Here is a 15117-nt window from a genome sequence, read left to right on the forward strand (position 1 = left end):
AATCGAGTGCCTCTGTTTCTGAGGCTTCTCTGTTCAGCATCACATGATATGGGTGCACAGCTGGCGCGAACCCCGGAGCGCACTGCGGCTCCTACGAGTCAAACAACCAGTTAAAATTTCAAAAAGGCAGGCCTTGTTAGAGAGCATCACACAGTGGTTAAAATCTCAATAACAGAGACCTTGGTCCTTTGATAAACATATTTCATGCTTCATTTATTTGATGTTGTTTATCATAGTCTATTTGATTGATTACTTTTTGTTCTGCCTATTCAGTTTTTTTGTCATCCACTGGAACAATTTGAACTGCACTAATGTGATGATGGAAAGAGAAATACTTTTGTTATCCCATACTTTCTTTTAATTCTTTTGGCACAGCAGTTGCAATGAATAATAATATTACTGATGATGATAATATGCAGGAGATGATTCTGTGCCTGACAGATACTTTAAATTATTGAGGTTGATCACAAGTGATATGAAAGATTTCCTTTATCTGTCCTTGTGCCATCAGAGCTGAATCAGCCTGTTAGAGAAAGTGATCTGCTGTCTTTGGAAGCCCGTTTCCGCCACAAAAAAAAGTATCCATAACTCAAAGTTTCGCGTTATCTTTCTTGAAATTTCGACTTATGGACTCAAAATTTTGAGATAAGTAACGCAAAATTTTGACTCACTTTTCTCAAAATTTGGCAGAGCTAACTTGAAATTTTGAGTTCATAAGTCAAAATTTTGAGAAAATAACTCAAAGATTTGAGAAAGATAACTCAAAATTTCAAGTTATCGATACTTATTTTTCTTCCTTTTTTAGTGGTGGAAATGGGCTTCCATAAAAAATTGCAGAGCGGTTTATTCAGTTTGCTGGTATCAGCTCCAATGCTGCTCCCGCAGCAGACTACACCAAAGTACACTGCACTCACAATACCTAAAGGGCAGATTTCATCTGATTGCCGGATCTCTGTTTTGATTTGTTCTTCTTTTTTTTGTATTATCATTAGGCATAGCAGAAAATATTAACACACACACACACACACACACACACACACACACACACACACACACACACACACACACACACACACACAATATAAAACTGTATATTGTGGGGGAAAAAACTCTAGATGAATGTAACTTTGGAGAAGATTGTAAATGTGTTAAGGATACAGGCTGGTTAATTAGCAAGTCAACTAATGGTTAGGCTCTGCTAGAACTTTGCCTGAGCATTCTCACGCCGGTACAGTAGACGGCAACATGCACCTTTGACTTCGGTTTGGACCGCGCCGCCTGAGGAAGAAGAAAAAAAGGTGCCGAAGAAGGCCACTTTCCCACTTTCGCGTTTCAGACCACACTCCATACCAGTTGGTGGCGGTAATGCACCATTCAGTTGTTTGTCAACTGGCAATAAAAATTTAAAAGGAGGAAGAAGAAGGCCATTTTCCCCTGAAACAGTGCCGTGAGAGCGACGTACCCGAGCTTTATTGTTCTCATTATCTCCACTGCTCTCGATATTTTAACGAGAGTCTTTGGTTGCCTTTTGTGTAAGTTCTGACGTTGGTTATGTGACAGTATGGTGGTAATATTAAAAAAACGAAAACGTCGTCATTGCTGCTGGCCGGGTTCGGGCGATAAACGAGCTAACGCTAAAGCTACAGGCCTAGCTGGGTACAAAGACGAGTGCAGCTCAGCTCGACATTTTGTTCTTGGTTTCAGCGGCAGAGGCGTTTGAAGTGCCAGAAACAACCTGGGGAACAATCCACGTTAGCTAATCTCAGCTGGCATACAAGGTTACGATGTGTGCAGGTTGCGTGTATTTTACGTGTATATTTTGTCAACGATGCGGCTAACGGGGGCATGTCCGATTCAGTATTGGCGACGTGGTTATGTACTTGGAGCACTGAGCTTTTGATTAGGTGCACGTTGGAGACACATTTAAGTCATTTAGCAAGTTATTGTACATGTTGGGGGTTTCTCTCTACGTGGATGGCCAACCTGGAACAGTTAAGGCTCTGTCGTTGGTCGTGCCCCCCTCCCGTGATGCATGGGTGGTGATTTCTGGTTGACAGCAACTGTCAGTTTGCAAAGATTCTGAGATCTCCCTGCCGTGCATGAAGGCGACTCATCAAGATACCATGTTAGTTCGTTTTCTCATTGATATTGGTGGTAAAAGGTCCTGTAATTTTCACTTTGGGTTAATGATCTTGAACTGAGCAGTGACTTCAGCGTGCTCCTGCATAAGGACCATATGAGTGACTGGCTACTTATTTCCTTTACCTGATACAGCCATTGCTGCTATAAACTGCACGTTTTGGACTCATTGGGAGAAGCTGGATCAAGGCGGCAATGTAGTGAAGAAACCTTGAAGAAGAACAACATCCTGATTTCGTTGGGGTTTTTTTTCCTGCTTTGGTTCATCAGAAACAACAGTCTAGCTCGACCTGTCTGACCAGCTTGAAAGCAGGAAATCTGAACTGGTAACACAAAAAAGGAGTGAACAAAGGAGTGTGAATTTTCACCATCTAATTAGGTTTGCTTATAAGAAGATCCAAATTCATTTAATTATAATTATGAATTGAGGTGGACTTTGTGGTGGCTGAAGCATAAAACATTTTTTTTTAACTAGCTTTTTACGAGCAGTCAACTATTAACTTCTGAAACATTGGAGTGTTTTGCACAGCTTTGAAGCTAAAATGTACATAATTTATACATTTGGGTATTGTAAGTAACGTCAAGTAAGGACTTCTTTGCCCAAAACAAATGAACATGCTGCTTTGAGCTATGACCACACTGGTATACTCCTAGCTCTAAAGCAATACTGAAGGGTTTCACGTGTTGTAAATGTGCAGCTTAATGTGCTTGTGAAGTCTGAGACTGATTTGGAGCAGCGTTTGATCATGTCTGGAACAGATGGAGCAAAGGTTAACGGTTGGAGATGTTATTTGCTGTTAAGCGTGATCTTGTCATTTTTTTCTGTAAGATGACAGTGCCAGATGAAGAACTACTCCCTACCCCCCCACCAAGCGCAGATTTCACAGCTGGATTTATGACTGGTCATCGAGGCTGTTCTGCAGTTGATCACTTGGCTAAATAAGTGGACATTATTTATAAACTTGAAAGTGGACTCGCTATATTGAGGATTTTTCTTCTTTGGGAGGTGGTTTCATTTTCAGCTTGGCATCTTTCAGAACTAATCTTGCTCGGTTATTGAAACCAGTATGGTTTTATTTTTATTTTTTCCCCCCTCATTTGCTGGTGAACACTGTGCCACCGATGTTTTTTTGTTTGTTTGTTTGGGTTTTTGGTGAAGTCAATTTGGTGGGAACTTGAGTCAAATATTTTAAATAGTGAGCAGAATTTTAGTTTTAATATGGTCTGTGTTTTAGTTCCTTAATTTTGCTGCGATTTCAACGTAAAGGCCTTTAGTTTTGTGCTTTGAAGCTTGGCTCTTTAGAATGTGAGGTGGATTTGTGATTAACCTCTGCAGTTCTTATTAGGCAGTCTTGTGTGTGTTTTTTTTAAAAATTGACCATTTTGGGTATTGGTGTAAATGGTGTATCTGCCCCTGAGAGTGCATTGCTTTTCAGATTCCATGGTGGTACAGTGAAATGCCGGGAAATTGGCACAGAGCTACAGATGCTCTGTTGGCAATAATATTATTCTATATCCTTCTGTCTACAGGTGCTGTTGTTTGTGCTTCAGCATGGCGGTCGTCATCCGTTTACAGGGCCTGAGAGTCACAGCGGGTTCTGAGGATATTCGCAGGTTCTTCACTGGCCTCAAAATTCCTGATGGAGGGGTGCATATAATTGGTGGGGAGCGAGACGAGGCTTTCATTATCTTTGCTTCAGATGAAGATGCAAGAAGAGCCATGATACGTTCAGGTGGTGTCATTAGAGGCTCACCTGTTACATTGCTTTTAAGTAGTAAAGCAGAGATGCAGAATATGCTCGACAGAACAACAAAAATTGTGGAGAGGGATCAGAAAAGGCGGCTTGAAGATGACATTGGACATCCTCGCAGATCTATGGAGCCAGAGATGGGCAGGAGATCAGCCAGCAGATCGGGTGACAGTCCTCCACCCCTGCTCCAGAGGGCCCCAAACACAGATGATGTGTTTTTGTTTCTAAAAGGTCTGCCTTTCTCTGTCACTGAAAAGGAAATTTGTGACTTTTTTGGTGGTTTAGTTGTTGATGAAGTTGTTTTAGTAAAAAATCGCCAAGGATTAAACAATGGAACAGGTTTTGTCAAATTTGCAACAAGAGAGGATGCAATGGAAGGGTTGAAGAGAGATCGGGAATACATTGGCGCAAGGTATATTGAGATCTCCACGACAACATTGAATGATTGGCATCGGGTTACTGGTAGAATGCCAACAGCTGTCATAGGTGGCAGTTTCCAAAGGGGGAGATCACCCATTCCTGATCAGAGGGATCCACAGCACCGTGTAAGGTCACGATCACCTGTGGCTCAGAGGCACATTGCTCCTTCAGAAGGGGAGTACTGTGTTTTGTTGGAAAATCTGTCATTTGCAGTGGAAAAAGAACATATAAAACGTCTCTTTCATAATGCGAAACTTGGGGATGACCAGATCCTGCACTTGATTGACTCTGACGGGAAACAAAAAAGATCTGCACTGGTGCTGTTCAAGAGTTTGCGTGACTATTGTGAAGCTTTAGCTCATGAAAAAAGACAGTTTTTCAATCGACTAGTGCATACCCGTCCAGTTTCGAGGGAGAACATGATTGCCCTTCTGAAACCTCAAGGTACCACTGTCCGGCCTTCTGGAAACTCTGAAAGGTTTCGGGAGGGGCCTGCATCTTACTCCAGTGATCCTTATGACTCAGAGAAGATATGTGTGTTTGTGCGAAACCTGCCATTCGATGTACGAAAAGTTGAGATCATCGACTTCTTCCTTGGGTTTAATATCACAGAGGACAATGTGTGTGTGCTGCAGGACCGAGAAGGTGCTGGGGTTGGACAAGCTTTGGTGGTCTTTGGATCTGAGACGGAGGCTTTGAGGGCACTCATTCTCGATGGACGACGGTTTCTTGGGTCAAAAGTCATACTAAAATGCATTACACGTTCTGAGATGCAGGAGTTGGGTGTTGATCCACCAGTGGTGCAAGAGCCACTGCTGAGAGGGGAGCAGTACTCGGGCAAGAGCAGCGAAGCATCTTATCTCACTGGTGACACTTCATATCCTGACTTCAGGGTTCCTCGTGATGGGGGTATACCAGTAACTAATGCACAGGATAGCATCCATGGAAGTATTGATTATGAGTCTCGTGCAGCGCGGTCTCGTTCTCCAGAAGACCGGGGCAATGGAGTTCGTGGCAGTTTTCGCTCCCCTGTGGAGCCTTTTGACGCTCCCACCTGTGTTCAGTTACTCAACCTACCTTTCCAAATCAGAAGTGAAGAAATCTACGATTTTTGTTACGGGTATCGTATAATACCTGGATCTGTGTCACTGCAGTATGACCAGAGTGGAAAACCTAAAGGCTCTGCTACTTTGGTATTTGAGTCTCGTCGAGAGGCTTTAACGGCAGTTGAAGAACTAGGTGGGAGACCAATAGGGCAGAGAAAAATAAAGCTACTCCTTGTGTGAAAGTAAAATTGCTTTTCATTGCACTTAAAATTCCAGGTGTAATTGGAAATGTAAACAATGTTGATTTGAAAAACCACTGCCTTGTTGTTGTTTTTTTCATTTTTTTTCATTTTTTTTTTATTTTTTATGTAGGGTGGGGAAAAGGAGGGTGTTGGGGGCTGTTGATATGGGGTGGCTTTATGATTCTAACTATAAAGTTAGCTTGCATGTATTTAATTTAGCCTTGTTTTATCTGCTAAAAGCAATACTCTATTTCAATTTTTGATTGAACTTGTTATAGTGTGTATTCCATTTCATCTTACTGTCTTTTTGTCATTTTAAAATAAAAATGGATGCTTTTGAATTGTTAACATTAAATTAGGATCTGCTGATCAAGCTTGTCTATACAGGATACAGATAAATAATAAATAAAAAATATTTCGAGTTCAGTGATGTATTTTTTTTTCTCCCCTCAAAGACCTGTTATGATATTCTGCATTTTATTGATTTTATTTTTTTGTAGACAGCCTTCAAAGAACAAAACCTTAAATACGACCACCGTTTAAATGGTCACTACTCATCTGTAGTGGTGAATATGGTGTACTGACAGGTTTGAAATAATAACTATAGAGGCCTGTCTAAAACTATTGCGTTGTGTGTGTGTGTGTGTGTGTGTGTGTGTGTGTGTGTGTGCGCTTTCTGCTCATTTTACATGATTTGTAAGCACTGGGAGAGCTGCACAGCTCAAACCTAGTGAAAAATTAGTTTAAAAAATGTGAACATTTAAAATGACAATTTCTAATTTTCTCTTGTGTATAACAATCTAAAATAACTTTGTATACAAAATTTCTCAAGACATTTAGTTAACTGATAAACGGTAGTTGATCAACCACTAAGCACTTATCCAATGTTGCAACGAGGTGTACCGGGTCCTGGTAGCCGCCTAAGCAATGGCGAGGTGTGGCTTCACATCAAATACGGCTGTTACAGAAGACCGTACAGTTATAAAAAGAAAAAAAACACTCCTTTTAATGCTGTAACGATAGTCAATACCTACTTGTACAGAAAAAACATTCAGATATTGATAAAATTGCTAATTAGATTAAATGTGGAAACAACACTACTCCCTTTTCACAACAGTAGAACGTGTATCGATGATGGTGACTGCATGAGTTTTATTTTGAAAATTAAAATTCGGAAGTCGTGTGTTATTTGTGTTTTTTCTTCCTCTTGACTAGCATGACACTGGTGAGGCGAACAGGCTGAAATCCACGCTGAGGGAATTTCGTTGAACTAGAGGTGAATAAATTTTAAACCTCAATATCTATAAATTCGCGCAATGAGCAGAGCGTTGCTAGTTAGATTTAATAGATGTTTATAGGAGTTCAAACTTTTGCATCGTTTTCCAAGTTATGTTTTTCTATTACTTGTCTTATTTTTCTTTCTCGTTTTGTTGTTTTAACGTCATTTAGCCTATCTGTACACACAATGCTGACCATTAAATACGCAGCGAACTGTGAACCTTCACATCAACCGCTAATGTTAACGTTAGCTGCTCGCCGTTGCCTTGATGCGCAGGCTTTACACAGATTCATTTTATTTTTTAGGGGGTGCCATGAGCGCGTTATAGTGGACAGCGGGATCGTTACACCTGTTTTCAAAAGTTGTTTTGTTAATGCAGTTAAATTGAGATTTAGATTTTTAGAAAAGGCTTTTAACAACTATTGTTGACAGCCTCATAAAGTTTGGCAAGTTAGCTTACATCCAGTGTAGTAAAGTTAAGCTAAATGAAACATGTTAAGTAATAAGTAAATAAACAACTAACATTAAACCGATTTTTATTTAAGTATATTAAGCCGGAGAATTTATTATTTATGTAAGGTTCTTATTTAATTATTTTTCTATTCTGTTTCTCTGTATGCTAAACCTTAGGAGTTTGATATTTAACGGTCTAACCCTGACCAGACTATTTTAGCTAATAAAATGCGAATACTTTCTTTTTCTTTGAGATTTCCCTATTTGTGTTTATCGTTATCAGTCATTCTTCCTTTTCATCACAGATATCACACCGCATTTAATCGTTGTATTCTTTAAACAAAGATGAAATGAAAAATTGTTTAAACAAAATTACTATTATTATTATTGTTGTTGTTGTTTGGCCAGCCTTGTCTGTGACTTCTTACAAAACACACTTTCACACCTGGATGAGTTAACGCCAGATGAGTTAATACTTTTTGCTGTACAATATAAAGTGCCTTGGGGTGACTGTTGCTGTGATTTGGCACTGTGTACTGTCATGTGAGAAAATTGGGACACCCCCATTAACTAATCAGCTCTTTATTATGAACTGTTCACATATCAATTTCCAATCATGATTTTATGTATTACTGGAAAAGAAAGCGACGTAATTGCAATTAAACAACATAAATATAAATGATAAATTTCAATCGGCCTTCAAACAACATCACAGCACTGAATCAGCGCTGCTTCGTGTTTTCAATGATCTTTTACTAATGGCTGACAATGGACGCCCCTCTGTCCTAGTGCTATTGGATCTTTCATCGGCATTTGACATGGTTGACCATAACATCCTATTGGCGAGACTAGAGCACACTGTAGGCATTAAGGGCGCTGCCTTGGATTGGTTTAAATTCTACCTCTCCAATCGGCTCTCTTCGGTACATCTGGCCACATCCTCTTCTTCGGCTGTACCTGTTTGCTGTGGTGTCCCCCAGGGATCTGTGTTAGGCCCTACCCTTTTCTCATTGTACATGCTTCCTTTAAGTGCTATCTTTGAGAAATACCACATTGCTTTTCACTATTATGCGGATGATATCCAGATCTATTTTGAGCTAAACGATGATCTTGCTCTGTCTTTGAATAGCTTCCGAGAATGCATGTGTGAGGTCAAGAAATGGCTTTTGGCAAATACTCTTATCCTTAATGATAAGAAAACCGAAATTATGATTTTTGGTAGTAATGCCCTTCGTGCCAAACTTCGGGATGCCTTTGGTTTTCTCACTAGTTCTTTCTCTGACACTGTTAGGAATCTGGGTGTCTTATTTGACAGCTCATTTACACTTGATAAACAAGTATCTGCTGTTGTCAGATCTAGTTTTTACCAGCTTCGCCTTATTTCTAAGGCCAGGCACTATATCCCGTATAAAGACCTAGAAAAGCTCATCCATGCCTTTGTAACGTCAAGGCTAGATTACTGTAATTCACTTTATTGTGGTCTCCACTCTTCCCTTTTACATAGATTACAGACAGTTCAGAATGCTGCAGCACGCATTCTAACTAAAACCAAGAAGTTTGCCCACATTACTCCTGTCCTTGCTGATCTGCACTGGTTGCCTGTCAAATATCGTATTCAATTTAAAATTTTGTTGTTTACTTTTAAAATTACCAATAACACTGCACCAAGCTATCTTAAGGAACTTTTAAACCCATATGCTCCTGCTAGGGCTTTAAGGTCATCCTCACAGTTACTGCTGGTTCAGCCCAGATCTCGACTGAAATCTAGAGGTGATCGATCGTTTGCTCTAGTTGCACCGGAGCTGTGGAACAATCTCCCGATTGGCATCCGGGCGTCTGATTCTATTCATTCTTTTAAATCACAGCTAAAAACATATCTTTTTAAACTTGCCTTTTCTACCAGTTAAATGCTGGCTTGCTTGCAGTGACCTATTGACCTATTGTATTAAATTCTCTGCTATCTTTCCATTATTGGTGTCTTTTATCATGGTGGTACAGTCTTACCTTGCTATAACCTATGTGCTGCAGTTTACTCTTATTGGTGGCTTTTATCTGTGAACATAATTCGTTACCTTTATGTATTTGATGTTAATGTGTGAACTGTTTTATTTTTTATTGTTTTATGTAAAGCACTTTGGTATGCCCAAGGCTTTTAAATGTGCTCTATAAATAAAGATTGTTGTTGTTGTATAAATGAACATTTTGTGAAACATCAAAAAACCCAAAAATGTTTGTTTTAATGGAGGAAAAAGTTAGGAAACCTTACCCCCTGATAACTAGTGTTGCCTCCTTTGGCTCATATAACTTCAGCGAGACGCCTTTTGTAACTTTTTACCAGTCTCTGACATGATCAGAAGAAGGTTCGCTCCACTCCTCAGTGCAGAATTCCTTCAGCTGTGAGATGTTTGAGGGTTTTCTGGCATGTACAGCCCGTTTCAAGTCACCCCACAGCATCTTAATGGGGTTAGGATCAGGGCTTTGACTTTGCCATTCCAGGACTCTCCACTTCTTAGTTTTTAGCCAGTCCTTGGTAGATTTGCTGGTATGCTTTGGGTCATTGTCATGTTTTAGTGTCCAGTTCCGCTTCAGCTTTAATTTTTTAACAGATGGTCTCACATGTTCTTCAAGCACCCTCTGATACACAGCAGAATTCATGATGGATTCTGTGATGGTGAGCTGGCCAGGTCCTGCTGCAGCAAAGCACCAAACTAAATTTGAGGTATAGATAAGGCAAGGTTCTTTTAAAATGCTGGTTAACGATGTACTGATCATGTGCACCTAATGTGATACACCTGTGTGTGATTTTAACCATTTTAAGTGGGATAATATGTGAGGGTGTCCTAATTTATTCCTCACCAGAAATTGCATTCTTTTAAAATTACATTTCACATAAAATTTTAAAACGGCTTTTCTTATTTTTTTTAATTGTTTAGTGATATTATTTGGATTCCTCAGTATCATTAAAATTGGCATTAAATATCCATATGGCCAAATATATTTTAAAATATACAGGCTTTCATAGGGTGTCCTAATTTTCTCACATGACTGTATATAAATTGAACTGAAACAGGGACTGTGATTGCAGTTTGGTTTTGTATCACAAACGTTTTTTTTGTTTTTGTTTATTTTGCTAGTTTCACAAAATCTAAGCAATCATCTTGTTATGTAGATGCATGACATTTACAACTTTTCATACCAATAAACTCAAATTATTTAGTGAAGTATTTGAATATTGTAGCTGTAAAAAAAGATACTTAATTATGAAATAATAAAGTCATTACCAATGGGAATAAAATAATATCAATAATTTATAGGGTCATAAATCATTACACACTATAGTGAAAAGTTGTAAGTATTCCTGATATGCAGCCTTGGCCTTGGTTTGGACTCCAAACCCCTCTTTTTAAAACACTGAAAAGTAATATATTAGTGACTAATGTCTCCTTCTGTTAATGCAGCACTGCTTAGTAGGCTTGTAGAAATTAGTTGGCTTAAAGCATGTTTGAACCTTACTGACGCCAGAATGGAGGTATCAAGGAGAAGAATCCTTCAAAAGCACCTGGAGCCAGCGAGACCCCTGCGCCGCTGCATTCCTGCCGACATTGGTAAGTCATCAGTGCAAGTAAACAGGATCAAATGTGCCAGTTTGAAATGTAATGTGTTCCCGTGTAATGAATGTTCATATGGGGATTTTAATACTTTGTTTAGATCCACCAATAAATCCTGCTGCACATGTCCTGATGGATCAAGAGGCAAGTAAAAAATAAAACCCTAATTATGAAGATGGTTGCATGGTGATGCAGTGGTTAGTACTCGTGACTCATAGGAAGAAGGTTAGTTCTGTGTGGAGTTTAAATCTTCTCCATGTGTCTGCATGGCTTCTTCCCACAGTCCAAAGACATGCAAAGGTTAGGTTAGTAGCTGTTCATCTGGACGTTACGTTTTCAATGGGAAAAATGTTTTGTCACTCATCCAATTGAATTCTTCAGTCTCGAGACTGAAGAATTCCCTTGGATGAGTGACGCAACGCTACGTCCAGATGAACAGAATCCACCTTTTGGGATTTACTTACCTTAATGATTGAGCATGCATCAAGACGTTAGGTTAATATGTGATTCTAAGTTGACTGTAGGTATGAATGTGAGTATGTCTGTCTCCCTCTCTATTACAGCTGTGCACTATGAAAGCTGGGATAAACTAAACATATTACACTTTTTTCACAGAAGGTAAAATATAGTTTTGGTAAATGAAGCCTACTAATAAAAAAGGAGTTTAAACGACATTGTTACAAAAAGGTGAAGCTGACAGTGTATATATGATATGGAGATACATGTATAACAGTACTGAAAAAAAGTACTAAAAAGCATCCACCTGTTTGAAGGTAATTCATAATCAAACAACAAAAAAGGATGGGAAAGTGAACATGTTCTAAGCTTTGGCTTTCCATAGTTTGTCCATCAGGCTCTAGCTTGTCACTGCAAATCTGGGTTTTGTAGAGATGCTGTTTGCCATGGTGAGACGTTGTCAGGCTAAGATTAATCTAAGATGATTTTTTCCACTGTGTGAGCACCTTATGCCACCAGAGTAAACCTGTGACACACCTCAACATTTGAGAACGGTGGCACTACACAAAGATGACACATAACACTAACCTTTCAAATAACTAATCATTTAATTATTCGGCGCTTCAGTATTTTAGACTCATGATATCATGCTTTTTAAAAAAATATATTTAAGCTGAAATTTTGTATTTGATAGACAAATATTGGTGTAGAGCAGTTCTACAAGATCATCAACCTTCATAAACAGAAAAAAGGTGAGTCTTTTCTTCTTCTTCTTATATTATTTTTTTCCAAAATAATATATTTTGCTGTCCCATAGGCTAATAAACAAGGCGTGGAAAGCACTTCAGCTTGTCAGTGTGGTAAACAAGTGTTTTTGGTGTGCATTCTAGTAGCTGCAATTCCAGAAATGCCAAGGAGGCTTAGCAGGAGATTAAAAAAAAGTATACACATAGATAGTGCATTTCATATATTTTCTGAATCACAGATTAAGACACATACGTTTGCATGAGAGTGAGACACAGTTTTCACTTCGTTCAGTGTTTTTTGTAAGGTTACGGTTTAATAACTTGCACATATAAAATTTATTCTGCCAGAAGAAAATCTATCACAATGCTGAAAATGTTCTTCACAATTTTATACCAAACCTCTGAACCAAACATAACCTGCTCCTGGCCGTTCTAGTTTTTATTCTCCCACCTGCAGCTTTTCTGGTTTTTAAGGGTTCAAGCATAAACATTAAATAAAAACCAAAATCATAGACTCAGTCTATGAACAAATTTGATGGGAAGTCAACAATATATGGTCCTGTTTTATGATCATATATTAATGCTTATAGAACAATGAAACTATTTTAAAGTTTTTTTGTTGCCAGCAGAAAAAAAAATATATCAAGGAATCAGATTTTGTCATCAGGGAAACTCAAAGACTTCAGACCCTCGTACTCTCCCCTCAGGTGTCTGAAGAATCTTCCTGGAATTAGTGTTTTGTGAAGAACTGTTTGGTCATTAGGCAGTAATTTCATACCGATTGGTCTCTAATCTGGAACATAACATGCTCCAGAGCAGGTTATAAGTTATCATGGCAATGTACCCCAGTAAGAAGTAAACCACCTTTGTAGTACGGGAAATCCAAGGTTAACTCTGAAGTTACCTGGATAATCTGATATCCTGCTTCACAGTCAGGCCTCTGGTCACTCTGACTGAAAATCTGAGTGTCTCAACTCTACTGCTTCCAGCTCGACCTTGTCTCTTTTTGTCAGAGCCACTGTCTCCAAACCATTCATCACAGCAGGTCTCGCTAACGTCTTGCAAATCTTCCCTTTCACTCTTGCAGCGATACTTCTGTCACAAATCACTCAAACCTCCTCCACTCCCCCTTGCCTGCATGCTCTTCTTCACCTCGCTTGTGCTCTGTTCATCCCTTTGAAGGGTTAACCCCATGTATTTAAACCCATTTACCCTCATTACCTCTATACTTTACAGCTTCACTGTTACACCTGTCATCAAACCCTGAATTCATAAACAGTGACAAGGAGGAATTTTGGACCAAAGACATCACAAATGTTTCCTCAAAAAGCTGATATTGTGAGGAATGACCACAAGAGGGCCTTAACATCCAGTAATCAGAGAATTATCACACACCTGAATAAGCTTCTTAGAAGGAGTTTGTCTTCTTAGTGAGGTTGTGTTTGATGTTAGCCAATGCAGAAGTGTTGGTGAATCCCAATGCATCACAAACATTTTTTGTCAGCTTTATTACCTTTGAGGTAAAGAAGCAACCAGATTCTTTTGGATATCCCTAACTTGAACTCTTATACCATGTTTATCTTCAGACAGGATATCTTACACAAGGGACTTCTTAATTGGTCTGGCCAGTTGTCCGGAGGCCAGGAAGAAGCCAGAATTCTTGCCAGAGCACCCAATAGTGTTAAGTGAGGCAGTAAGTGTAAAATTCTTGTTGTTTACTTGCTAAGTGGTCCAAATAATATCAGTAGTGTCTGGATTTAAAATGCTTTTATACTATCTTCACAGAGAGATCCTGAGCAACTAAGGCTTTATGAAATGAGGATGAATGGCAAGAAAGATAAAATGTGAGTTTAATACTGTAAATTTGTTACCACAGTTTGACTTTAATGCTTTTTTCATACAGTAGAAAAACAGTAGAGAGTATAGATTATGATTTGAATGAAATACCCATTGTTCTTCAAGAATAATTTGAACATTGGACATTTATAACACCAGTTAATGTGTATATGTAGGAATTAAGTTAAAGTTAAAACCTAGAAAAAAAGGTAGTTTTTACGGTATATTGTTAAAATTAGGTCGCTAACATAAACACCATAATAAAAATATGTCACCTTTGTTTGTTTTTAGGGCGGCTGAAGGGCTTCACTCACCTTGAGAAATTAGTCTTGCTTGTGCAGTGTTTGTGTTTGCTGTTCTTCCTTTCAGTTTAATTTAACTTTTTATTTCCTATTTATTATTTTGCAGGAGGTTCACAAGAATTTCGGTTTTTGATAACCCCCTGAGAGTGCTGTAGTGTATTTATACTGTGTGAACACCTTTTTGAAACAGAAAAAAAAAAACTGAATGGCTACTTTTCAGATGCTTTAATAAAAGTCCTGAACTGAAGTGATGGCGCCAATTATGTTTACACATAATTAGAAATTCTCTGGAGTTAAGATTTGCATTTGTCTACAAATTGCTTTTGATTTTCTGTCCTATACCTCTGCTATTATCAACCTGCTTCAGCAGCAGTTTCCATCACAAATGACACACCTGTGTATTGTACAGCTGGTGAGCATGTCCGTGCATTAAACAGCTTAAGAAATTGGCATAAACGGGAGTGACTCTTGCATCAGTCAAGCAGATATTAACAGGAACACCAATGGTATTTTATTTTATCTGTTTGTTATGTGTTCTACATAAAGTGGCTATTTGACAACAAATTTGCTATTAAAAAAAAAAAAAAGATTAACGGTCAACATGAATCTACAGGAAGTGAAAATCACACATGAAAGATTTTGTTGAGCACATTTTATAAAATGTAAGTATTTTTTACACTATTCGAGGATAAAACCACGATTCCTGTACTTAATGAATTAATTTCTTGTACAACCTTCGTCATTTTGACCAAACTGACTCACACAAAATAAACTCGGAAAAGTACTGCTTTTCCCAACATATGCGGAAATCCTTTAATAGCGCCGCTGTAACTGAACAT

The 15117-nt window shown here is 38.6% G+C and overlaps 2 protein-coding genes across 3 annotated transcripts; both read left to right on the forward strand.

Annotated features, from left to right (window-relative positions):
- The first annotated feature begins 1378 nt into the window (after window positions 1-1378).
- Window positions 1379-6024, forward strand: LOC308406333 (RNA-binding protein 12B-like). Its single transcript, XM_080897286.1, has 2 exons — window positions 1379-1532; window positions 3670-6024. Exon 2 carries the CDS (start codon window positions 3692-3694, stop codon window positions 5594-5596), a length of 1905 nt encoding a protein of 634 aa, XP_080753412.1. The 5' UTR covers window positions 1379-1532; window positions 3670-3691; the 3' UTR covers window positions 5597-6024.
- Window positions 6025-6124: 100 nt separating this feature from the next.
- Window positions 6125-15070, forward strand: gra (granulito). Of its 2 annotated transcripts, none has more exons than XM_080897290.1 (7): window positions 6125-6874; window positions 10789-10935; window positions 11039-11082; window positions 12089-12146; window positions 13727-13833; window positions 13926-13984; window positions 14268-15070. In XM_080897290.1, exons 2-7 carry the CDS (start codon window positions 10854-10856, stop codon window positions 14293-14295), a joined length of 378 nt encoding a protein of 125 aa, XP_080753416.1. In that variant the 5' UTR covers window positions 6125-6874; window positions 10789-10853; the 3' UTR covers window positions 14296-15070. The 2 variants fall into 2 exon arrangements, with proteins under 2 accessions (XP_080753416.1, XP_080753415.1); XM_080897289.1 differs by having other exon boundaries at window positions 10853-10935.
- The last annotated feature ends 47 nt before the right edge of the window (window positions 15071-15117 follow it).

The sequence above is a fragment of the Rhamphochromis sp. 'chilingali' genome (assembly GCF_963969265.1).
Source record: "Rhamphochromis sp. 'chilingali' genome assembly, chromosome: 11".
Classification (NCBI taxonomy): domain Eukaryota; kingdom Metazoa; phylum Chordata; class Actinopteri; order Cichliformes; family Cichlidae; genus Rhamphochromis; species Rhamphochromis sp. 'chilingali'.

Bases quoted from the DNA above. Each gene is read 5' to 3' on its own strand.
- LOC308406333 (XM_080897286.1), top strand. From the start codon at position 3,692: ATGGCGGTCGTCATCCGTTTACAGGGCCTGAGAGTCACAGCGGGTTCT.
- gra (XM_080897290.1), top strand. From the start codon at position 10,854: ATGGAGGTATCAAGGAGAAGAATCCTTCAAAAGCACCTGGAGCCAGCG. The intron at 11,083-12,088 runs GCAAGTAAAAAA...TGTATTTGATAG, and splicing joins ATGTCCTGATGGATCAAGAG to ACAAATATTGGTGTAGAGCA. The intron at 13,985-14,267 runs GTGAGTTTAATA...GTTTGTTTTTAG, and splicing joins AATGGCAAGAAAGATAAAAT to GGCGGCTGAAGGGCTTCACT.